General features: G+C 49.1%; 1 protein-coding gene across 3 annotated transcripts in view; it reads left to right on the top strand.

Annotated features, from left to right (window-relative positions):
* The window catches only part of LOC135378940 (caspase-7-like), a 314482-nt gene that overhangs the window by 52760 nt on the left and 236233 nt on the right, over positions 1-25489 (top strand). For all 3 annotated transcript variants that reach the window (XM_064612122.1, XM_064612123.1, XM_064612125.1), the window contains exons 3-4: positions 10418-10469; positions 25156-25300. In XM_064612122.1, the coding sequence (XP_064468192.1) occupies positions 10418-10469; positions 25156-25300 (197 nt within the window). The remainder of the gene's footprint in view (positions 1-10417; positions 10470-25155; positions 25301-25489) is intronic.

Below are 25489 nucleotides of genomic sequence, written 5' to 3'. Positions count from 1 at the left end.
AATACAAGAAGGATTACAGTAACACTGTTATAATACTTTGCATTATAATACATTCCCACTCCAGATATATATTAAATAGACGAGTTCTATGTGTTAGCACTGCCCCAGAAACTGGGAAAGTGGTAGTTGCAAAGAAACATCATGGTGACGTGCTTTTGCACGCCAATCAAAGCGCAGCGCGCAGTTGACTGGCTTCGCAGACAGTTGTATCCGAGATCGTCTGCACCGCGCCTTCCAGGTGATCGCTCAGACGGTTCACATCTACCATGGGCACGCATCGTTTGTCCGTTAGAGTATGTCGTATTCTTGTTCTCGCGTAGATTAAATTCCGCCATGCTCTCAACATCCGGCGTTCTCTTGCAGAGCATTTAACGAAACTTCCCAGTTACTCCCATTAAATTCTCGTTGCCGTGGTCAGTGATCAATGAGAATTAATTCGCTACCACCGTTTTGGAATCGACGCGCACGAAGTCAACTGCCCTCGGCCCTCGAGGTGCGATGAGTATGCTAGATCCCGTCGGAATGTTGTTTTAAAGCATTGCTGTGTCATACGAGAGTACTCAACAGCAGCTTTGAATTCGTATTACGATTTCCTTTGAGGACATCAGGTCACTGTATGTCATATGATGCCTACACACTATTGACTACGCAATTGTCTACATGCACGAGAAATTGGCCACTTTTAGCTGCTTTCTCATTGCACGGTGCGGACTTTTCAGGATTTCGACGCGGCCACCTTGGCCATTGATGTCATGGTGTAAACAACAATTTACCGTACAATGCGGAGCAAAGCCTAGCACCCCTATACAGGTCGGAGCAAAATACATAAGCTTCAAAATTCGTCACGCAATCTTCATCTACGAGCTCAAACACTGTAGCACGTATACGCGATATGTGAAAGGCATACGACAGAAGTATTATTGAGTTTTATAACATGGGAGGGAATCAACGAAAATGATGATTTAAATCCAATCTTAGCAACGTGATGTTGCTCGCTTCAACGAAACAATATGATTGCCTTATCATGTTTTCGAAACTGTTACTGTGACCTCCTTCGGATGAGCTAAAACTCTCAAATGTTAACATTCTGAACTGGATTATAGTATACACTGTTAACACAGAACTTCACCACATAACACGTTTCTAGTCCAGTCTCATGCCGTATGATATCATTATGTGTCCTATTTGTTCAAAGCAGGAGGAGGCGCCTACCTGGGACATACATAATGTGTCTCAGATAGGCGGCTCCTCTCATTTCCAAGAAATAAGGATACAACATGATCTAATTCCCGGGTCCGACTTCCGGCTATGGCCGTTGCTATGCGGTGAAGTTCACTTTTAACAGTGCAGGTTGTGTCTGTAAACAGGGAGTTTGAGAAAATCGTATGCGCCATCCGATTCCGACACCGCGTCGCTCTCAATGACGTGAGCCTTCGGATGGGGAAGAGGCGAACGGAGAACCCCAATAGTGTAAGCATCCGCCGGAAGCTGCCGTTTACGCAATGGTCCAGGGAAAATGGCGGGCGGCCAAACCACGTGATCTCGAGGAGCCACTCACAGCGTCCCCGAGCTGCAGCGCGGGAAAAAAGCTGGGGCCCAGTGCGCATGCGCAGACCGACCTCCTTTCTGAACCTCCTTCCCCTTCTCTCCTCGGGTTTTTCGTCTCTCCTCTCGTCCCCCTACCCCCCCCCCCCCCCAGCCTCGTCCGTTTGTCTTCGGCGCTTGCTGTTTTGCTGTAGAGCAACGATCATGCTGTCCCGAAGCAGACAATCAAAAAGCGATTGTGTATGACAAATCAACTTTATTTGTCCTCGGGAACTGCCTCGAAAAAGCTACAGTACATATCTTTTTACGTCTTGTAACAGGTTTCACTAGAGCTTTAGGTGGTTCGACATCGAAGGGCAGTTCAAAAGCCAATGCTGAGCTATGTGCGTCGTTGTTGCCGATGGCTGCGGGAGAACTAAAACAAAACAAAAACATATTGATGATCCGTAACTCTGCACGAAAATCACTGCTATGATAGGCAATCGATGTTGATTTCGTATTTGAACACCAAGTCATTTGTCACGAATGTTCGTAGATCACAGTGAATGAACGGCTGCGACGCGCATGGCGACTAGCATAACCACATATAATTTGGTTAACGGCATATCAGAAACGTACAAGTTACGGCAATGCACTGCACAATGAAACGCCGCTAACGTACCGAGTGACTCGTAAATGTTGTACGTAATACACTTAACGTGATAAACCTGCATTACTTCCTTCAGTCACAAAAAAGTAATCAAACGTGTCTTACCGTTCACCTGCAGTACGTCGGAGAGAGTGCAGACTTCCTCTCTGACGATTTCTGCTTCCTTTGGAGGTGCAGGGATTCCATGTCATGTTCGTCTTCCCGCTGTTGTGAGGATGAGGTGGATGTGCCATTCCGTTGTCACATTAGCAGTTCGCCACAATCTAAATCTAAAGCATTCAAAACCCTCAAACTACCCCGTAGCGTCTGCGTGCACAACGGTTGCAGTCCGAGAGAACACGCGCGGCCGGACAGACGCGATGTCTCCTATGTTTCCTCTGTCGTTTTTCTTTCTCCTCCGTTCGACTGCTTCCGTTGAGCGGTTCGCGGGTTCGGATGCTCGCTCCTCAATCAAATGACTCTCGCCCAATCAGCGCGAAGGAAACTGACGCCAGTTTTTTAGACCAATGAGCATCCAAACATTTATACATATAATGCGCAGCCAATCAGAGATCTTCCGAGCTCGCACGCCGGTGGCGACAATATTTTCAAGGCGGTGCGTTTCGCTTTAGAGCCGGCGGCTGGTGAAATAACCCGACGTTGGCGATGGAAGCGAGACACGCGCGCTACAGGCCATTCATTTGTTCTCATACGCCACGAACCCGCCACTTGCTCTTCGCTTTGATTGGTTGGTCGGTACCTTCCGCCATCGTCAGTCGTTCAAGGGGCAACCGCATCGACGGCGCCTGGGCACGGACTTCTGTCGTCTTCCATGTGGCGTTTCGGAATGCGCCTTAACTTCGGCAACGCGTTCCAGGTTGCAATCCCTGCGCCCCTTCCCAAACAGCGGAAGACGGTAGCAATTCCGGCGCATGACGCAAGATACGGCTTACATGCCAATGCCTGGACAAGAGTATGCTACACGAACAGTTCTTTGTGGCGGTATCGACATGGTCGCTTCGAATTTCCAAATGCCGCAGCAAATCTCATACATGTATTTCCCCGAGCATCAGATGTCGCCGGTTAGTAATCGTCAGATGTCATGGGTGAAGCGTGGCACAGCTACTAACACGAACATTCCTACGGCGTTCGATGCTGTGTCCTCATAAGTTGTGCCGGTGCCTCCCGAATGCGTTTAGCGAACAATATGACGGACTACGCTCCCACGTCCATCAAGGTATAACAAGCATAGTTTACTGTGCTTTACTAACTCATTTTTGGTAAATACGTCTTATTCGTGCTCTGTCATGGAAGCACACATACCTCCTGCTCCGATGCCTGAAATAATCGTGAAACTCATCATTGTCAATTGCAGGTGAACTCCCAGTTCCAACTTGACTACCCTTTGCCATATTGACGGAATTGAGTGCGTGCTGGTGCAGTTCCCAGGGGAAGTCTGAAAGCGCCGTTAAATGGGGCATTGTCGTATATTAAAGGGAACTTTCCCACTAAGGGAAGCCTAAAAAAGTGTCTCGACCTGTCAATCAAACTTTAGCGTTTTTCCTCCGCTGCTTCTTTTCATGGAGACCACCATGACTCCAGAATTTTCCCAAAAATGTCGCCGTAGCTTCGAACGGCGAAGTGAGAATTTTGTGACAACATTGTTTCATAAATCACATATATTTTTATCTGTAAGTGCATATGATCTTGTAGTTATCTTGTAATTTGCCTTCAAACTACGCTTCACCATCGATGTTTACATGAAAAAAGTGTGTTCTGTAAGGCCTAGTATAGACAAATATCGGTAGCAAATATGAAGAATAACCCTGCGTATGCCTAAAAGCTTGCATGGTATGGCAGAATTTTATCCGTATGCACATCATTTCCCGTTCATGATTGCTGTTATGTTTCATAATTAAAACATAACACCGGCTATACATGGTATTTTGCTTAAGAGTGACCCTTACTTATTATAGAATGTACTTGAGATCAAAATTAGAAACTTCCTGCGTAATACCTGCGAAGGTTTTTGCCGCACGAGCAGGTGGTTTCCATCAGTGCACCTCATTAACTTGTCTAAGTAGTTTAATTGAAGCAAAAAATTCTCAAGGAAAGGTAACTTTTTTGCGCTAATTAGAAGGCCGATGGCCGCAACACCCAATTTCAGTCACAATTACAGGATCTTTCACAGTCTTTCCACAAAAATTCGACACCCGAAAACTTGCCATCTCTGCAAGCGCGCTTTCGGATTTCGCGGCGCCGGGACTATCGTCTCTGCCCGAAGACACTCCCATTGCGCATGGAAACAGAAGAAAAAAGGGAAGGCGGGAACCGGATGAAATCACTTATTTTGCCGTCACAAGCTTATCTCTTCGCAGCCATGAGTAACTGATAATCAGCGAAGTCATAAAGAATGATCGACAGAAGCGAATTGCGATGACAAGCTCGTGGTGCGTAAGACCCAAGGCAAGGAGAGCATTTGTCTGCTGTCCCTGTCTCGGGTTTTACTTCCCAGTCATAGAGCATACAGGGTTGGACCTGGCTTCAGGGTAATTTCGCCGGACGAGGCCCCTTGACGAGCAATGGTTTTTCGAGCAGTTTTTGCGTGTTATCGGGTGTCAAAATTTTATGGAAAGATCGTGAAAGACCCTGTAATTCTGACTGAAATTGGGTGTTGTGGCCAGAGCTTTCTAATGAGCGCAATAAACGTTACTTTTCCTTGTGAATTTCTTTAGTTTAATTAAGCTAATTAGACAAATTAATGAGATACATTGATGGAAACCACCTGTTTAGGAGGCAAAAACCTTTGTAGAGCGAGAAATGAGGCGACCAGGCTCTACTGAGGTTGATGGGTTTAATGACGGTTAATGGCGATGAACCGAAAACGAAAGCTCGGGTCACGCGCAGTGCTGCGCGTAACCGATGGCGGTGCTGGTGATGATTATGACGCTGCTGCTACAGGGCTCCCCCCCGTGGCGGATGACAAGGCTGGCGAGGAGGGCCGAGGTTGGCGGAAAGGTCGGGCGCCGAGGCCAAGGAGTGCAGGAGCCGGACCCGAGGCGGCGGGCGGCTCGTAGTGTGCGAGCTGCGGCGCCCAATGCACCCGACGTGGAGGGGAAGGAATGCTGGAGACAGGAGCTGAGCACGGACGTAGGGAGGGCGGGTCGGGCGATACCAGAGGTGCAGACTCCAGGAATGCGGGCTTAAGCCTGTCGATGGCCACAGTGTCAGGTCCCCGTGGAAGATCGAGGTGGAAAAACTTCGCGGCTCGCGAGATGACCCTGTAGGGGCCGTCATAGGGAGGCTGCAAGCTGGAGCGCACAGAGTCCCGGCGGACGAAGACGTGGGTGGCTTGATTAAGGTCGGGGCTGACGAACACGCGTGTTGCGGGACCGGAGCGGGTAGGCGTGGGCTTGAGGTCCCGGAAGAGCTGGCGGAGACGGTCGATGTAGGAGGAAGGGTCGTGCACGAGCGGGGCCGAGGGGGTGAAGAATGATCCGGGAAGGCGGAGCGGGCAGCCGTAGACCATGTGGGCCGCGCTGCAGTCATCCTGGCGGATCGCGGCGCGAAGGCCAAGCAGGACGAAGGGTAGACGCTCGGGCCAGGTTGTGTCGCCGTGGTCAGTGGCGCGGAGGGACGCCTTGAGCTGCCGATGAAGGCGCTCGACCAGGCCGTTGGCAGCCGGATGGTAGGCCGTGGTTCGGATGTGATGGGTTCCGAGGGCGCTGCACAGGTGACGGAAGAGGGACGATTCAAACTGGCGTCCTCTGTCCGTGGTTACAGTGGACGGGACGCCGAATCGGGAAACCCAGGAGAAGAGGAATGCGTGGGCCACCGTCTCTGCCGTGATGTCAGGGATCGGCGTTACCTCCGGCCAGCGGGTAAAGCGGTCGATGCACGAGAGCAGGTAGCGGTAGCCTTTGGCCGGAGGAAGCGGGCCGACCAAGTCGATGTGGACCTGGTCGAAACGTGCATCTGGCGGAAGGAACCGCGATGGAGGCGAGATGGTGTGGCGGTAGATTTTGGACCGCTGGCAGGCCAGGCAGGCCCGCGCCCAGTCACGGACGTCGGCATTCATGCGAGGCCATATGTAGCGCTCTGCGACGATCTTTTGCGTGCCGCGCACGCCAGGGTGGGACAGCGAGTGGAGGGCGTTGAAAACATGCCGGCGGAAGGCCAGGGGAACGAAAGGGCGCGGGGTACCAGTAGAGGTGTCGCACCATAGACTTGCCGTCGAACCGGGGAGCGAGGTCTCCCGAAAAGTAGTGGATGAGGCGGGGGAGGAACGAAGATTGGCGAGATCTTGATCAGCGTGTTGCGCCTGGGCGATGCCGTCCAAATCGACCGCGGGGGGCGGAGGGAGAGCATTGACGTCCGGCCGCGAGAGTGCGTCGGCAGCGGCATTGTCTTCGCCTGCGACGTGTCGCACATCGGTCGTGAACTCCAAGAGGTAGCACATGTGGCGGGTTTCACGAGGCGAGTGGTTGAGGGAGGCCGATCGCAGGGCGAACATGAGAGGCTTGTGGTCGGTGTACAGCACAAACGGGCGGCCCTCGAGAAAATGGCGGTAGTGTCTGCATGCCAGGTAGGCGGCGAGGAGCTCACGCCCGAAGGTGCTGTAGCGTGTTTCGGCTGGCGAGAGGCGTTGGGAAAAGAAACCGAGAGGTTTCCAGTGGCCATCCTGACGCTGCTGCAAGACTGCGCCGACAGCAGCGGTGGAGGCGTCGACGAACAACGCTGTCTCGGCGTCAGGACGAGGATGGTGGAGCAGCACAGCATCTGCCAGGGCCTGCTTGACCTCTTCGAACGCACGTTCTGCTGCCGGTGTCCACTCCAGAGGGGCGGCACGGGCCCCTTTCGGAGGGTCAGCGCCGAGAGCTGCGTAGAGAGGCTGGAGCAAGGCAGCACAGCGAGGCACAAAACGTCGGTAGAAAGTCACGAGGCCGAGGAATGAACGAAGTCCTTTGCGAGAAGTGGGGGCAGGAAAGTCTCGGATTGCCTGGACCTTGGATGCGAGTGGCCGGATGCCTTGCGGGGTGATGGTGTGTCCCAGGAAGGTAAGGGTGGTAACGCCAAACTCGCACTTCGCGGCATTGATGGAGACTCCGTAGTCCTCCAGGCGCGAGAACAGGGCGCGCAGATGGGCGCGATGAGCCTCCGGAGATGGACTTGCGACGAGGATGTCATCCATGTATGCGAATGCGAAGTCCAGGCCGCGGAGCACTTCGTTGATGAATCGTTGGAATGTCTGCGCAGCATTACGCAGGCCAAAGGGCATCCGCACGTATTCAAAGAGGCCAAAAGGGGTGGTTATAGCAGTCTTCGGGATGTCAGGGGGATGGACGGGAATTTGGTGATAGGCTTTGATGAGGTCTATCTTGGAGAAGATGGTCGCTCCGTCAAGATTCGCGGTGAAGTCCTGAATATGGGGAAGCGGGTATCTGTCCGGTACCGTGACGATGTTGAGTGCACGGTAGTCCCCACATGGGCGCCAATCACCAGGTGTTGCTTTGGGCACCATGTGGAGAGCGGAAGACCACGGGCTGGAGGAAGGCCGAATGATCCCCAGTTCGAGCATGTGCTCAAATTCCCTCTTGGCAATGACGAGGCGCTCTGGAGCCAGCCGTCTGGGGCGAGCGAAGACAGGGGGGCCTCGTGTCACGATGTGGTGAGTGACGCTGTGGCGAGGTGGGCAAGAGGCGTGCGATTGGCGCAGGACAGCGGGGAACTCCGTGACAATGTCGGCGAAAGCAGTGGGCAACGGTAGCCGTATGGTGGGACTAATGGCGGCTATATGCGCTGGAGCTCCATAAACGTGCAAAGAAGTAGTGTTGTCGACGAGGCGCTGGCGTCTAATATCCACAAGAAGGTCGAAATGGTGGAGGAAGTCGGCGCCAAGGATTGCGAAGGGGAGGTCGGCGATGGTAAAAACCCAACGAAATACTCTGCGCAGGCCGAGGTCAAGGGTGACGGAGCGTTGACCGTAAGTTGAGATGGTGGACTTGTTGACGGCCTGCAAAGCCAAGTCTGGTTGTCGGTGTCGTTTTTCTGCGGGGGTTGGTGGAACGACGCTCACGTCAGCCCCGGTATCCACCAGGAAGCGACAGCCGGACACGCGGTCCGTGATCCGGAAGAGCCGGCTGTTGTCGCCCCCAGCCATGCCAGCCGTTAATGGTTGGGGGGAGCGTTTCCCGGCCACGAGCAAGGGGCCTGGCAGTTCCTTGCGGCATCGCCGAATTTTCGATGATACCAGCAGAAGTGGTGCTGAGAAGGCGAAGGAGACCGTTGACGGGATGGCGAGCAGCGACGGCAAAACGGGCGGCGAGGGGAACGTGGTCGCTGCGGGGGAATGGCGTCCACCCGGTTCACAAGGGCCGCCACCGTAGTCTGGAGTTGCTGGAGCGACGTGCTGATGGCATTGATTGCAACGTCCACCGGTGGAGGGGAGGTGCGGGGGGCCAGGGCGGCAACGGCTCCTGGAGATGGAAGGCCAGCAAAATCCATAATACGGTCCGCCATCTTCGCCAAGTGATCCAGGCGGGAATTTTCGCCGGCGGCCAGGATCATGCGTACGTTGTGGGGCAAACGTTGTCGGAAGAGCTCGCGTAGTAGTGAGTCGTCCGTGGTAGGGTTGCCGGCGAGGTCGCGCATGCGGCGTAGTAGCTGTGTGGGCCGTCGATCGCCGAGCTCTTCCCTGTTCAGAAGCTGCTGCAATCGCCGCTCCTCCGAAGCAGACGTGCGGCGGATTAACTCGTCCCTTAAGGTGTCGTAGGGTAACTCGGGGTGAGGGTGGATGATTAAGTCGCGGACTTCCGCCGCAGCTTCGGGAGGAAGGTTTGCGATGGCGTGGCCAAACCTTGAGGCTTGAGAAGTGACGCGCCGTCCGTCGAAGAGAACCTCCGCCTGCGCGAACCACAGCTGAGGATCGGAGATGGAGAAAGGCGGCAGGCGGAGCGGTGCCACAGAAGCCTCGAGCGGTGCAAGTGGCGGTGGCCGGCTGGGAGGCGAAGAGCTGGTGGAATGCTGGTCACCGTTCATGATGGTGGAACGCTAAGACATCACGTTCGGGTCACCAGTTGTAGAGCGAGAAATGAGGCGACCAGGCTCTACTGAGGTTGATGGGTTTAATGACGGTTAATGGCGATGAACCGGAAACGAAAGCTCGGGTCACGCGCAGTGCTGCGCGTAACCGATGGCGGTGCTGGTGATGATTATGACGCTGCTGCTACACCTTCACAAGTATGACGCAGAGGTTTCTAATCTTTATCTCAAGTACATTTCCATAATAAAAAACGTTGAGCTGTTCGTAGATATGCATTTTGGTGCATCGTCCCATCACTGTGTCTCACGTCGCTCCTTCTTTTGGTTTCAGATTTGTCATCTCCTCTTCTGATAACGTGTTTTCTGCTTCAGAAATTCATTGTTGATATCAGTCTTATGTCTTTCGCTTCTTTCCTGTTGGATTATTCAGATATCAGCCAAGGTTGCCCCACAATACGCCGGCTCTTTTTAGTTTGTGCCTCAATGCACGAAGTTTATTATAGAGCATTGCCCTCGTTGTGATTCTATTCTCTCAAAGCCTCACGACAGAATTCGTTTCGACAATGTTAGAAATACTGCATACTTCATTGGCCTCGGTATAGAACCAGCAATTACCTACAAAATAAGAATAGCAAGAAAAAAAAAGGTCACAGTGGTCTTCCAGTCTCCTTTGGAGATAAAGTGAATAGGCATATGAAGACCTTCTCTGGAACGAGGCGGACACAAGCAGCTCCAGCTAATCAAATTATCATTTAATATCTATGCATTTATGCATGTGTATGCATATCTATGCATTAATATCTATGCATGTTTTGTCCAGTGAATAGATTCAAGAAATATATTAATTTTACCGAAGAAAAGACGGTTGAGGGGGTCGGTCTCCACTGGCTCGCGGAGTACCAAACAGGACTTCGGTGTTTTGAAGACACACCGGAGGACAAACTTCCATCAATTTTTATTATGGATGATTGGGAATAGAAAGTGTGTACTTATTGAAATTGTGAGTCATACTACTGTTAATTAAAAAAACGGAAACCCAAAGACGAAATGGTCGGATTTGAAATTACCGAATGCCGACCTAAACAAACGAGAAACTGCTAGGTGCAAATAGGGTCCAAAGGAAATGAGGTTTCGTGTTTATGATATTATATCACGCAGTATATCGTGTCTATTTGTTAATCATATACATTACAACGGTTGCAGAATGTCATGCGGACGAGATTCCCAGAGGAGAAAGAGGAAGCGGTCTCGAAAGGTGAGTGTTGATCCATTAACCCAGAACAACCTTTCCTTTCTTTTTTTCTTAATAAACATATCCCCCCCCCCAGAACAACGTTTTAACGAAGCAAGAACGCCAAGTTAACGAAGGGGCAAGTAAGCTGTTGTAGGGGCACAGTGAGCATTAGCCGTAGTCGATATGACGCTAGGCGCAAATGCTGCTCCACCATCAAAATACAAGTCAAAATACGCATTGGCACATTCATTTTCCAAACCATGTCAACGCCGTGCGCTGTCTGGACAGTTATATCAGTAAGTGATGCTGTCCCACCACCCGCTCTGACGGACTGATCTTTTTAGCAGTCGTGTCGTATGATGAGGGCGTAAGAGCATTTTATTAAATGGATTTAGTTTGCAGGTATGGCAACTGATACACGTAGCGGTGGTTTAGCTTTCTTGTGTTAAGGGAACAAATACTTTACTAAACCTGAGTTCTTGAACAGCACAAGCACATCTATCAACATGCTAAGAATAGCTGACGCATGGCACGGTGCAAAAATCCTAGGCATAGTAAATTGCGCTCCTGTGCAGTATGAAACGTCAATGAATACACAAGAGAAGAATCCAAGTGATCCCCTACAAACTAGCAATGTACATGACTAGATATGATGTACAAAGTGATACATGATCACTCTCAAATTCTCAACACCCTTTTCGGTGCAAATGCGGTGTTATTTGGGTCTAAACGTTACACCCTGTGCGGGAAAATGTTTGCATGGTGGTTGTTGGATGGGTGTAATATTTACAGAGATCGACCTTGCGGATGCATGTCCTGCTACTGGTGCGAAAAGGGTGCAATTGAGCAAAATGTTTATCTTTGGCGTACATAGTAAATGAATGTCCTGTACGCCGAGTCCTAGTTTTCCCTCATAGCCACTAAGAAACGCATACGATATTTTGATTACTTCAGTGTTTTTGTGCATGTGTGCAAATTAAACTGAGACACCTCACCTTCGTTTTCACTTGAAGGTGAGCAGGGCTGTCTATTTTGCAGAACAACAACACCTTTACTTTTAAGGTGAGGAATGGGGAGTTTCCCAATCCCTGGTGGTGATGAGGGGATTGAAATAATGCACGCCATCACAAAAAAGATCGAAGTCCGACTGTGTCAAAAAATGACGCAAGAGCTTTGAGGGCAGAGCGTTGGTGGGCTGTATTTGGCCAGGGGCCAAGCAATTTTGTGAGAGGGAGGGAGCGAGAGTTCAGGTGATTCAGAGACCCGACAGTTCTGTTGAGGAACGCTGGAAACACTGTTGTGGTAGCAGTGTAGCAGGGCTGTGGGCAATGAAAAAGAATGTGCTCGAGACCCTCTAGAGCTGCGTCTCCCAAACTTCTCGTTGTGTCGGATCTCCCAAACCACTGAGAATTCATTGAATGACCCCTGTTAAGTTCGGTTCAGGTAGATACAGGCAAGAGATGTGAAGAAAAAAAGAAGGAAAAACAACAACAACAACAACAACTTTATTTTCGGCCTTGGAGAGTGGGGAGTTTCATCGCAACAGGCGATACTCTACCCCAGTGCTTGGTGGAATGGGGGGAATAAAATAACGTGCCCCTTTACAATAACGATCGAAGTCCGATGGTGTCCAGAAATGTCAGAAGACCTTTGAGCGCAGAGCGTTGCTGGGCTGGATTGGGCCAGGGACCAAGCAAATTCGGTAGGGAGAAAGGGCGAGAGTCCAGCTGACGAAGAGACTCGGAGAGTGTGGTTCGGGAAGGTTCGTAGTGAGGGCAATGAAGAAGAATGTGCTCCAGATCCTCAAGAGCACCACAGTGGCAGCAGGTGGGAGAATCAATTTGTCTCAAGCGGTAACGCCACTGAGCTGTAAAGGCCACATCGAGGCGCATGCGGTGGATTAATGCAGCATCCTGACGAGATGTGTTTCGTGGCATGCGGAAAGCGAGCGTGGGATCAACACTGTTCAACATAGAGGGGGGAAGAATGTCGGTTGTCCGTTGGCGGGAAGCCAGGGGTGTCACTAGACGTCGCAGAATTGAACGGCGGTCTCCTCTAAGCAGAACAATACGGGTCCGGTTCCGAGACGAGAGTGCTGCTTCTGCGGCGCTGTCGGCCTGCTCGTTCCCCACGACACCACAATGGGCTGGAACCCACTGGAGAACTAGCCTGTGGCCTGCGGCGTAGATAGTGTGGTAAGCCATTAACACGTCTGTGACTAGGGGTGCGGATGGGCCTCGTATGCCGGAAGTTTCAATTGCTTGAAGTGCAGATTTGGAGTCTGTAAAGACTGCCCATTCCTGGGGTGGAAAATCAGCGATGTGTTGTAGAAAGAAAAGGATGGCATAGAGTTCCGCAGCTGTGGAGGAGGTTGGATGTGAAAGGCGTCTTCCGTGCACGACGCCTTCGGATGGAATGACGAAGGCTGAGGCGGACTTGTTGTTTCGGGATGCGCCATCAGTATATGCTGCCGTAAACGTAGAAAACTTCTCGTCTACCAGAGCATGAAAATGGGCTCGGAGGACTTGAGGGGGGACCTGATCTCTTCTTTGCAGAAGGTTTGGGAGGCGTACAAAAGTGGGCGGTACCGGTAGAGACCAGGGGGCTTCCGGCGGTATAGTGTCCTTAGTTATGAAGCCAGTGAGAGTCTGGCGTGTCCTCTGCGCTACTCGATAGAAGTCGCTTCCAGGGCGGTATCGAATTTTCCTGAGTAGCGGGTGGCGGGGAATGTGAGCACGCAAACGGAGGTACTGCCGAGCCGTTTCCCGTTCACGGAGAACTTCAATCGGGAGCTCACCAGCTTCAGCCAGTACTTGTCGTGTTTCAGCCATTCTTGGAACTCCGAGGCATCGACGAAGGCTTCGAGCAAACAGGGACCGAAGCGTATTTAATGAAGTTGTTGATATCCTGTGCAGAATAGGAAGGCTGTAAAGCACAGTTGCCCTTACCAATGCCGCGTGAACCGCGAGCAGGGAACGCTGATCACAGCCCCATCCTGGGCCAGAAAGATGTTGGATTGCGGGGAGCCATCGCTGCACTTTAGTTTCAAGGTGTTTAATGTGCCGAGCCCAGCGCAAGTCCGAGTCGATTACCACGCCAAGGAAGCGGTGAAAGCGTACTGGTTCTAGCTTCTTTAAACCAAGCCAAAGTGGGAAATTGGCCATAGCTTTACGCGTGAAAGGGAGCTCGACACACTTTTCGGGTGAAAGGTCCATCCCGAGGTGCGTCAGGTACGTATGGATGTTGTTTAAAGCGAGCTGCAGGCGGCGCTGGAGAGCCGGGCGTGATTTTCCTACTGTCCAAAGGGCGACGTCATCTGCATACACGGAGAACGACACTTTGCGAGGAATTACTGATTGTAGGCCGGCCATCACCACGTTAAAGAGTGTCGGGCTGAGAATGCTTCCTTGGGGGACTCCTTGGGGAACAGGATGCTGAGGGCTTTGGCCTTGGGACGTACGGACAGCGACAGTTCGGTCCGTAAGGAAGTCTTGGAGCCAGATGAAGAGCCGACCGGATACTCCAAACGAGCGCAAGGCATGCAGCACACAAATGTGCGAGACGGTATCATAGGCGCGCTTGATGTCAAGGAAGACCGATCGGACGATCCGTCGATGGGCTCGAGCATGTTGAACTGTAGAGACTAGGTCGAGAACTGGATCCATGGAGCTTCGGTGGCGACGAAATCCAGCCATTTCGTGAGGGAACGCAAAACCATTCTCTCCATCAGTTTCCCCACACAGCTTGTCAGGCTCACCGGGCGAAAGGAGGATAGGACATTTGGGGGCTTGCCTGGTTTCAGGATGGGAACAACCAGGGCCTCCTTCCATGTATGTGGTAAAGATCCTTGTTGCCAAGACGTATTATAGACATGAAGGAGAGCTTGGAGTGACCGCCCGTCAAGGTTTCGTAGGGCGGCATAGGTGATTTTATCGGGCCCAGGGGACGAGCTGGCGTTCACAAGCTTCAACGCTGCCTTTAGCTCGATTAGTGTGAAGTCGCGGTCCATAACTTCCGGGGGACGGGGCCAGTCGTGGTGAAGTTCAGCCGTCAAACTGTGGACAAAACTGTGGTGTAGGGGCGTGGTCGAGGCAGCCGCCGGAGTCGTTAGTACCACACAGAAGTCCGTCGCAAGCGTGTTCTCGTCTACACGCTGAACGATAGCCAAGGCCGCGAGAGGATTCTTTTGAGGGGGCGCCTCCTTCAGAGATCGGATTGTCCGCCAGATCTTCGTGGCCGGATCGAACGGTGAAAGGTGGTGGCAAAACTTACGCCAACGCTTCCTGTCCTCGTTTTTAAGTTCTCGTGTTACTTTAGCTTTCATCCGGCGGTATTCCACAATGTCCGTAAGTTGCCCTGTCCGACGAGCCGTTCTTTCTGCTCGGCGACGTAATGCTCTAAGGTGATTAATAGCGGGGGAATGGCCGATATGGCTTGTTACCCTTTTAGACATGACCACCGCGTCCTGAATACCACGGGTAATTGCTTGAGAGAGAGCCTCTGGGGACATACCGGTGTGCACAGATGTTCTGAGGCCCGCACGAAAACGTCTCCAGTTTGTGAAAGAAATCAGTCCAGCAGTTGCTGAGAGGGGCAGTCTGTCGTGCGAAATATATAGAGGAAAATGATCGCTACCTCTAGTGTCGACGTCCGTAGCGCACGACAAGTGGCGAATTATGTCGGTTGAGGACCACGAGAGGTCCAATACATCAAGTGACATTGGGGATCGCATGTAAGTGGGCTCGCGGTTGTTCAGCAGGAAGGAAAAACAAACAAACACAAGGCAGTATATTTCTGCCTTCTCATATATCGTCATATATAAATATCTTCTTCTTCAGAGATTGCGTGACCAGTACTGGCCTAGATGGTCTTCTTGCTGTCTGCGATCGACACCAACCCACGCGAACACTCTCAGGGGCCCCCGCGGGTCCGGGGACCACACTTTATGAACCACTGCTCTAGAGCACCGCAGTGACCGTAGAGTCAACTCGGAGAGTCAACTTGTCTGAAGCGGTAAGGCAAATGAACTGTAAAAGCCACATCGGGCCGCTTTCGATGAGTTAATGCAGCATCTTGACGAGAGGTGTTTCGTGGCATACGGAAAGCTTGTGCTGGACCAACTCTGCTAAGCATGGATGGAGGGAGAATGTCTGTTGTCCATTGGCGGGAAGCCAAGAGTGTCACGAAGCATCGAAGAAATGGAGTCTCCTCTCAGCAGGGCGATACTCGCCTGCTTCCGATGCTAGAGACCTGCTTCTGCGGCGCCGTGAGCCTGGTCATTCCCCACGGCACCACAATGGGCTGCAAAGTTCACAAGACAATCACGTGTATAAGGGTGCGAGACTGTGTGCAGCATGTTGGTTGGGACTGAACATGTTTGAGAACGCACATGGACACGGACAACACAGGGAAGCGTTCATCTAGCGGCTGATTTATTGGGACGAATTGCTCTTGTTCACGCTGGGACTTTCAGCTGCTCGGGCTTTCGGCTTTGGGGACGGAAAGGTTCCATGTATGTCGTCCTTGTCTGTGTGCGTTCTGTGCCATATTCATGTTCAATGTATATTATATTCGTTTTCTCTGAGGAAGGAAATGTCACTTCCTTTCTAAATGAGCTGTTGGTTCATTAACCCATTTACGTGATGTTTTAAACCTACCACTAACTTTAAGCTCGTATATCCTTATCCACACGTATATCTGTATGTCAGACGCTAATTTGGTCCAATATGGCCCCAGTTTCGAATTGCCATATTGGGGAACGTTTTCAAGCTATGCATTTACTTTGACTAATATGCATAATATGACCGCCAGAGAAACAAATCACAACTGATGCCATTTTTGGACGGTGCCGATTTACACCAAAACTGGAATCTGTCGGCATTATTTAATTACTACCCATACGCGTTGAGTGAGCACCTCCCGCGGGGTGTGTTTCCATCTTAGGGTGTTGATTTACACGTAAAAAGGACCAGTTACACACTAAAGCTTTTTACACCCCTAAGGTTGTGAAAAGGGAGTGAGCATCTTTAGAGGTCGTTCTGAACATCCTACAAAAGGGTGTTTGTGTCGGCACCCATTCAAAATGCTTGTTTTGTTTTGTTTTTTCAGAAAAAATACCCTTGCAGTGAATGATACTAATAATAAAGGGAGATGCGTCGGCCTAATGTGGCGATATGAGGGATTTCGACACATTGGGTTCTTTTGACGTGCACATCCGACACACGGTACTGGAAGCAGTGTCTACCTTCCCCAATTGCTGCCCTCCTCAACAAGAATTGAACCTGCGATCTTACGCTCAGCAAGCCAACACGTTACCGACTGAGCTACCGGCGGGGACGATACCTCTGGCGAGGACGATATCCCGAAGGAATATCGTCGGGTGGGGGGGGGGGGGGATATCTGTTGAAGAAATATCGCCCAAACGAAGTTATGAGCGCCGTCAAGTGTTTGCTTTCTTCACTTAGCAGTACATGCCAAAAAAACCGAGCTTGCGTCGAGTTTACTGAAGACCTTTGCACTTTTTAGTATTGCGAGTGAATGTTCGACAGAAGGGATAAGATGAAATTCACGCAGTACGTAGCGGAAATCGATGCAAAGTCAAATTCCTCCTGACTTCTTTGGGACGATTACCATTGGCGCCCACCAGGCTGTCGGTTCCATGACTGGCGTTATGACTCCTAGCTTCTCCATGCGCTAAAGTTCCTCTTTTGTTTTTTGCTATAGGGGCAGTGGTACTCTCCGTGGAGATGAAAGGGCAAAGGGCCTAGCATCAGCAGCTAGCTTTATGTCGTAATCTCCTTGTAGAACTCCCAGTCCCTGAAAGAACCTAGCGTATTCTTCGAATGGGGATGCCTTTGAGAGCATTTGTAATGTCCGAAGCACTTTCAGGCTCTCTGTGGCTGGCTGACCAAGCAAACTACGTAGGAAGTTCCTTCGAGACGTAAATGCCTTGTTGGGTTTCTTGTCCTTGAAAAACTGTCTGAAGAGAGGTCATACCTCTGGCCTTCAGCATTTTTCCGTCTAGACCTCGCAGGCGACGTTTGGGAGTTTCGAGACGGATTCCCGGGAAGTGCTTAGGGAAAACGCTCACTGGTATAACTGTTTCGTCAGCTCCTGTTTCAACTTTAAACGTTAACGGTATTCCTTGAACAAGGACTGAGACTTGCCATTTCGACGTTCCCCCCCCCCACCATGAGCTACAACTCCTAGAAATCCAGTAGTTCCGTCGGGGGCAGATTGGGTCTGCTTAGCCGAAAGGCAAACTGATAAGAAGTGCCCCTTCTTCTTGCATTTGAAGCATATCTTGTCTTTTGCTTGGCAGTAAGTCTGCCATTGAATGCAAGACAGTCACGAATTACTCCACAGATTCGAAATCCTGTTGTACTCTCCTGTTGTACTTTGCACGCTCAAAGATGATGTTGCAGCACAGAGCGAAGTAGGCATAGAATGCTTCTAGCACCTTGTCGAACTTCTGTGCGTCTTCGGGACTAAGCTTTAGCGTGGCGTATATGTTCACCCATAATGTAGGTCAGTGCATCTACTTGGCTTAACCCAGCCTTGTCGTTAAGGCCAGAGGCAGCGCGGAAACATAGAAAGCGTTTCCTCCAAGTGGTCCACTCATTCGGCGTCTTGAACGTGAAAGGTTCCGGTGGCGTTACATTGAATGTAGCCAAGGATGCCGTAAACGTCGAACGGTCTTGGTCAAGGGTGACCCGGCCCAGTGTAGCAGGCTGTAAAAGTTGAGCATAGATCACTAACAGAGGTGTAACACAAGGTATAGCATTTCCTAAGCCAGCCAATGTATGGTCCCGGCCGATTTAAAGCTCGGGCTATTGGATAAGCCAGCGCCGTGCTCTTGTCACTCTTGCATGTTTTCTCAGCGACACATTCGTACACGAAGCATGGCGGCGGCTGAGAACACATCGGCAAATGAGCCGTCGGGAGTTCTGACCTGAGGGACAGCCTGAGGCTTTGTCCCTGAGCCTGAGGGACAAAGTCAACAATTCACTAATTAATGTTGCTGAATGGGTCAGTTAGTACACGATTACAACTAAGTTGGAGCGAACAAGACAGACACAGAGAAGGGCGACCATACTTGCCCCACTAGTAACTCGTCAATGTGACAAAATATTCCCAGGGGGAAGGTCAAAGAAAGAAGAAGAGGTTAAAAACACGAAATGATGACGTCACAACATGAAAGGCGGTGACAGTCGCACCGATAAACCCACGCTTCCTTCACATTTTAGGTTGGTCCTCTGTATTCTTTAAGTCAAAGCAATTGAGTTTTCGTTGATTCATCTATTTTTTCCCCGAAGTCCCTTGATGAGAAACCCGTCAAATGTCATCCTCGCTGTTTTTGTTTTGAAATAATCTTTTACCTCCGTTCGTTGAAAAACCGACATACACCCATACTCCTTAACATGGCCTCAATGACCGACAAAAACTCTTTCGCACAATAACGGCATCTGGTAAACGATTGTGAATTCACATTTGACACAAGGAGTTTTGTCTCATCTTTTTTAATGCGCTAGCACTATAGAAGTGTCAAACTGGAAAAGGCTGTATTTGTGTGCTTGTGCCATCATATGAGATGGTGAAGCCTCAGCGAGTCAGAGGTATAAGTGGACATGTAAAGGGATATAAGGGGGTGAACCTAAATGGAGGTACATGATTTAGAATTGAAGTAGTCGAAGGCAATTAAGAAGAGGATGTATGAGTAACTGAAGGTAACTAGATGTAATGAAAGGCAATTAAAGCAAGAAAGGTGAGTTTAAATGCAATGAATATAAGACATATGTAAGTAAGAGAAAGATTAAATGAAATTAAAGATTACCAAATGTAACTACAGGTTACTAAAATGGTTAACAACAAAAACAATAAACAGGTTCATTAAATTTAATTCAAGGTAATTAAACGTCAGTTAGAAGGGAATTGAGAGTAATAAATCAATTACGTGTAATTATAGGCAATTGAATAACATTCAAAATTATCTCAGGTAGCCTGCGCTTACCCTCGATAATCAAAGGATAATTACAAGGTAATTGAAAATAATTCAGGCTAATTAAAGGTTCATTAAAATGACATACATATAGTAATTGAAAGTGTCGAACAGGAAGTCAAGTTGTAGGTGTATAAGTTTGTCAAGTTGTCGGAGTACTGAAGACAACCGAAAGTCGGGTTTAGGTGATCACTGAATAACGCAAGTGTATAGCAGAGTGAATTATGGACGGGAAGTTGACAACCAGAAGTCGGGTTAGACCGGAAGAAGACAACCGAAAGTCGGGATTAGACCGGAAAACGTGCTTAATGCAAAATCGCCGCTGTTTCTTTTATTTGCATTCGTTTTTAGACCCCCTTGATTATCGTAGCAGTAGGGTTCATGTTCAACCCGCTGGCACGCATTGGCTTTTTCGTGAATTACCTGTTTGCTTTGTCCCTTAAACTCTTGGAGCTTGTATGTATTCTGTGAGTCCTTAGAGAGATGTTGAGTCTGCTTGCTTGTCTATCTGTTCGCTATTGACGCCGTGCCTAGTGTGTGAGTGAGTCGAAAAGGGTGTATGACTTGTCCTTGACCGAATATTTTAGACATACTATTTCACGAGAAAGCCATGCTATTCTGCTGTAAGTGTAGCATGTCTGACGGGCAATCAGGAGGGTCCAAGCTCAACCCCCGCGCTGAGAAACATTGTCTTTTCCGCGAATTACTCGTTGAAATTTGAGAACACTTTAAAATGAGTCCTCAGGTGGGCAGAAATAAGCCGGCTAAGCAGCCAGTTAAAAAATCAGTGGCGATTTAGCTGTAACTGTGAGAGAAACGCGTCAGCATCTGGCACTTTTTCCAGTCTAAGCCCGAGTTTCGGGTGTTCACTGACGGTCTAAACACGACTTCCGGTTGTCCACGTCCGGTCCAACTTGGCTTCCAGTTCTAAACTTCCAGCCTAACCTTACTTCTGAGAGACTGTCTAAACACGGCTTCTGGTTGCCCACTCCCAGTTCAACTCCCAGTATAACTGGCAATTGAAGCTAGTATAACTTGACTTCAAATATCGACTTCCGGTCCAACTCGACTGTCGGTTGTCTTTTTCCAGTCTAAGCTCTTTTATGGTTGTCATCTTCGCATTATACTTGACTTTCAGTACCTACTGCCAGTCCAACTCGACTTCTGGTTGTTCACTTTCCGTCTATACTGACTCCGGTATTCACATCTGATCCATATTGACTTCCAGTTGTACACTTCAAGCTTAATCTGACTTTCGGTTGCCCTCTTAACGTCTGTATTTGACTTCCGATATGCACTACCTTTCCAAGTCAAGTTCCGGTTCTCCACTTCCTGTCTAACCTAATTTCCTGTTGTCCACTTCCAGTCTATACTTGACTTCCGGTACGACACTTTCAATTACTACATGTAAGTCAATTTATTTAAGCTTCAATTATCGTCAATTACTTTTAATTACCTAGTTATTACCCTTTGACTACCGTAGGTAAGATTATATCATTTTGAATTATTTAATTCGTCTTCATTTACATTTACTCGCATTGATTACCCTCAAATCTCTAATTGATGCTAATTACTTTGTATTATAGTTATATAGTTATACTTTGTATTTCTCTGAGTTCTCACATCTACAAACGTCGTCAACGGCATCGGATACAACGGTTACAACGGCATACAGTAACAGGGAATAGCTGGGGGTAAGCACTGGAATTGAGCGAAACCAACACTTAACGTGAAACTCCACTGATTACCACTGGCAATGTGTGTTCCTTGCACAATTAGGTTTATTATACTACCCATGTTCAACACGTCCAAACATCCACCGGAGTGGAATCATGATGGAAGACACCGAACAAAACGCAAAGTTGGGCCACCCTTTTGCCACTGTAGGGTACAGGGCACCTTTGGAAACATGAGCGCAGTAGCGTGACGTCACATGCAAACGTTGTTCATTAAGTCATCCGCTCGAAAAAAAAACACGGAAATATTCAATCCGTGAAACTTTTATAAACAGCTCATGGTTGTTACGCTGCAGCGTCGCAACTGCCCTCCATACCTCGATGTACTGGACCTTTCTTGGTGTACAGTCGACATAATTCACCACTTGTCGCGCGCTACGGATGTCGACACCAGAGGTAGCGATCATTTCCCTCTATATACTCAGCACAATGGGCTGCCCCTCTCAGCAGCTACTGGGGTTGTTTAAACGAAACGCTTGAAAACATACTGACGGCTGAGAAGACTTACGCGAAGAGTTTCCCTCACAAAAAAAGAAGAAAAAAAGAAGAAGAAGATAAAACCCTCCGAGTGATTTGCTCGAAACGACGGTGAGGAGATTCTCACGTGAGATAGCTCTTGGTGGTAAAGTCATCCCACAAGTGCGTTTCTTCCGTTGCCATCGCCAACTTAGCCCCGCCTTCAGTTTGAGCGCTCTGGACCAACCACTGCCAGTATAGGTGTCGGAGGCGATTCCAGTAGACTCGATAAACGTTTTCACGTGCTCAACAGCGTGAGTAGTGTGTGCCTGCCACGCTCTACGATGGCAACTGCTGAAGCAAAAAAAGCCGAAGGCACCGAATTGGATGAAGGAGAAACACTTGAACTCTCGTAGGACATCGAGAATATTATCAAACAAACAAAAAAAAAAGGTTTCGGAAGACGTGACAACTCAAACGAAACGAAAAGCGTGGGAAGAGGTAACGCTAGTTTTGAAATAGAGGTTATTCCACCACCATAGATCGCTGCAGGAGGTAAAGAAGAGGTGGGACAATGTATGCACACGAATGCGGAGGCAATACTCCGAAACTGGACAAAGAAAAAAAAAGATGAACAAGACATAGGTAAGTAGGTACTACGGCGCTTGTTGTGTTCGTTATTTGAATTCATTTGTTGTTATGTGGAGCTTGTAGCAGTGTTAAAATTCCTTGTTGTTAACTTGTATTGTTTTTAAATCAACACTGAGTCACAATTCCCCACTTTTGATGTGAGTGAGGTGCATATGCAAAAACGAAAGAAGGAAAAATGTTTTCATGGGGATGCGTTCACGAAAAGTAAGTGGAGGAGTGGAAGAGCTGAGTACAACGAATCTGTTTTCGAGGTGGCTGAGCTGTTTAAAAAGGGACACTGGCGACATACTTTTGTTTGTTTGTTTTTGGGTGAAAAGGGCCAGGTTGTAGAGATACCGTCTGTCATGTCCGCTGCCCTTGAGATCATAGGGGCAGGGCGGCAGGGGATTACTGGTGGGATTGATAGGGCAGAGACTCCAGTGAAACTGCTGTACGTTTCCAAGTGGCGTTGTGTACAACAGTATTCATATTTACTTCGAAGATCAGTCAAGATGAATACAAATCACATATTGCGTGGCATCACCGATCACATGTCTGTAGGACTTTCTGTGCCACTGCAAAATGGCCACACAGCGAGGTGAGGGTTCCTCCACCGTTGACGCAGCAACTGGCATTCTCCCAGATGGGTCAGCAGAACCATTTGTGCCATCCTTTCCCACCGATGTCCACCAATCACCAAGAAGCAGGCTTCCGCAGTCAGCCCCACGTACAAGCCGCAGTTACAGTGCAGATGCCCCTAGAAACAAAAGGAAGCCGTCTGCGCAGCTATATGGAGAGGTCCTGAAGTTGGAAAAACAAAAACACCAGCTGGAAATGGAAGCAATGAGAGAAATAAAGATGTTTTACGAACAGGGAGTGGTGACAATGCTCCAGGCGCAGAATGTTTCCTTTTTTTTTTTTTATACAGTCGACCCCCGTTTATCCGGACGGTGCCGTTCCCGGCGAAATCGTGCGGATACCTGGGCATCCGGATAAATGAAACGACCGAATAGAAACGTCCTACAGAGCAAGGTTTAATTAAAACACAGAAATCTCGTCAATGCCAGCTGTTACATAGTAGTGTAGGCACTCGATTCCTGCAAATCTTTGGTAATTTCATAGAGTTGAGCCACGCTGTTGCGCTGCTCGAAGAATGTCAGTGCGGTCGCAAAGTGTCAATGTCAGAGCCTTGTTTCTCACTGGCGTCATCGGCACCGTCTTGCTGCACATGATCGGAGGCAACAGCAGCAATCACACCGTCATCAGTCATAGCTGCAGACGCGTCATCATCCTTATCAACGTCAACGTAGTCAGAAACCGCAGCATCATCTACGGCAGTCGTAGTGAACCTCTGTATCAGCGATCGCAGCTCAGCTAGGGGAATGTCTTCGTCGGCCAACGGGCCGTAAGCAGCAGGCCCTCGGGTTGGAGTTTTCCCCTCTAGAACCGGACAATTGCTCGACATATTTCCAAATGACTCGACTGGTCAACGTAGCCCAACGCACACAAATAGAAAAGGGGGTCATCGTGCACGGTTGTCTCCCCTATGGAGGAATGTAAATCCCTGACGTGTGACGGGAATAACCCCAAAACAGCGAAAAGGGTGACGAAGCGGGGTCAGCGTCTCCTCTTACTCACGGTAGTCCGGATAACTGAAGCTGGATTACAAGAATTTTGGACTTTCGTTCCCTGGAATTCACGTCCGAGCCCGGAAGCTAAAGTCCGGATAAACGAGAACAAAATACATGGCGGAAAATCCGTTCCCGTGCCTTTTGTCCGGATACCGCCGGTCCGGATAAATGAAGTCCGGATAAACGGGGGTCCACTGTATATGTATATACGACCGAATTTTTTAGAGGACGATTAGAAAAACAGAAGGAAGAGCAAATATTTCTTTAGCTAGTACATGTTAACATGTCAGTAGACATGCTTGCAAAATGTTTAGTATGTATAGTATCACTGTGACACATTGTTTGTTTCTTTATGGGGAAGTCGATGAACATGTCAGTCACAGGCTTGCATCAAATATCAATCGAATAAGTTTTCCGCAAATCATGTGTCTCTTGTGCATACCTGATCATCATTGCGTAGTGCTCTACTTGTTGTGAATACTTGAGTAAAATGCTGCACGCATAATGAGAGAAGCAACGCAAAGATGCCGCGTTGCTTCTGTTGCATGCGTTGCTTCTCTCTTATTCGTTGATTCCTTCTCTCACCGATCCCACTCCTTATATAAGCAATGTTTTTGTCTGCTGCTTTCGTCTGAAGAAGGTTAGCCTCTGCCCGAAAGCTCGCGTATTGAACAGTTATTCTGTCTTCGTGCTTCTTTCTTTCGTTGTTGTTATTGTTATTCTCCTTCATGTGTATAACACGGCAGAAGGGATATGTGCCGCCTACATGAAGGACGAATTGGTTGTTCCCAACCCCAAACCAGGCAGTCCCCAAAAACTAAGGCAAAAACTGATGGAGGGAATGGTTTCGCATCATCGTCTCTACTGGTGACTTGAAAAGCAAGCTGTTTCCCCTCATGAAATGGCTGGAGCTCTTCCAGAGCACACACGAGTCTCCCTCTCAAGAGCGGCTGTTTTTCTGTGCATATCATACAAGACACATAATTTCTCGTTCTGTGAATAGGCAGCTCAGAAACACTAGAGTTCCACATGCAGTTACATTCAAACCAACTAGAATTTGGGGAATTAATTGAATTGTATTGACTTGTCAGAAACGCGCAGGATTCATTGCATAGTAACCTTTGGAAAATGTTTTACTTTGCTACAAGTGTTAGTGAACACGAAGTGTGCGTTTCGAACTGATTGTGACACCTACACTCGCTTCGATGCATTCTGGTCGAAAATTATTTTAATTGCGATGTTTTATTCCTCTGCAGCTTGTCACCTGTGTACGCTGACGAGGGAGAAGTCAACTTGCAAGACGTCAGCATACCCGAACATTATTCTCATGATGACATCTGGTACAAGATGGACAATCTGAACGCAGGAAAAAAGTGTGGAATATGTGCCATCATAAAAGTTGTGAGTTACGTGTTTGGAACACGAACATTTTCTTACATTATGTGTGTACAGAGCCGTGAAAAATGTGAAAGAGCACGAGTGGAGGGTGTCGTAGTGACATAGTGCGGTGATGTCCCCTTCAGAATTTTCTCTAATCTTGTGTGCTAAGTCCTTTGGACTCCTGTGTGCTAAGTCAGTGGTTCCGAAACT

Source organism: Ornithodoros turicata, chromosome 1, assembly GCF_037126465.1.
Source record: "Ornithodoros turicata isolate Travis chromosome 1, ASM3712646v1, whole genome shotgun sequence".
Lineage (NCBI taxonomy): Eukaryota > Metazoa > Arthropoda > Arachnida > Ixodida > Argasidae > Ornithodoros > Ornithodoros turicata.
Note: the sequence above shows the minus strand (reverse complement) of the source record. Positions and strands in the feature narration are given on the sequence as shown.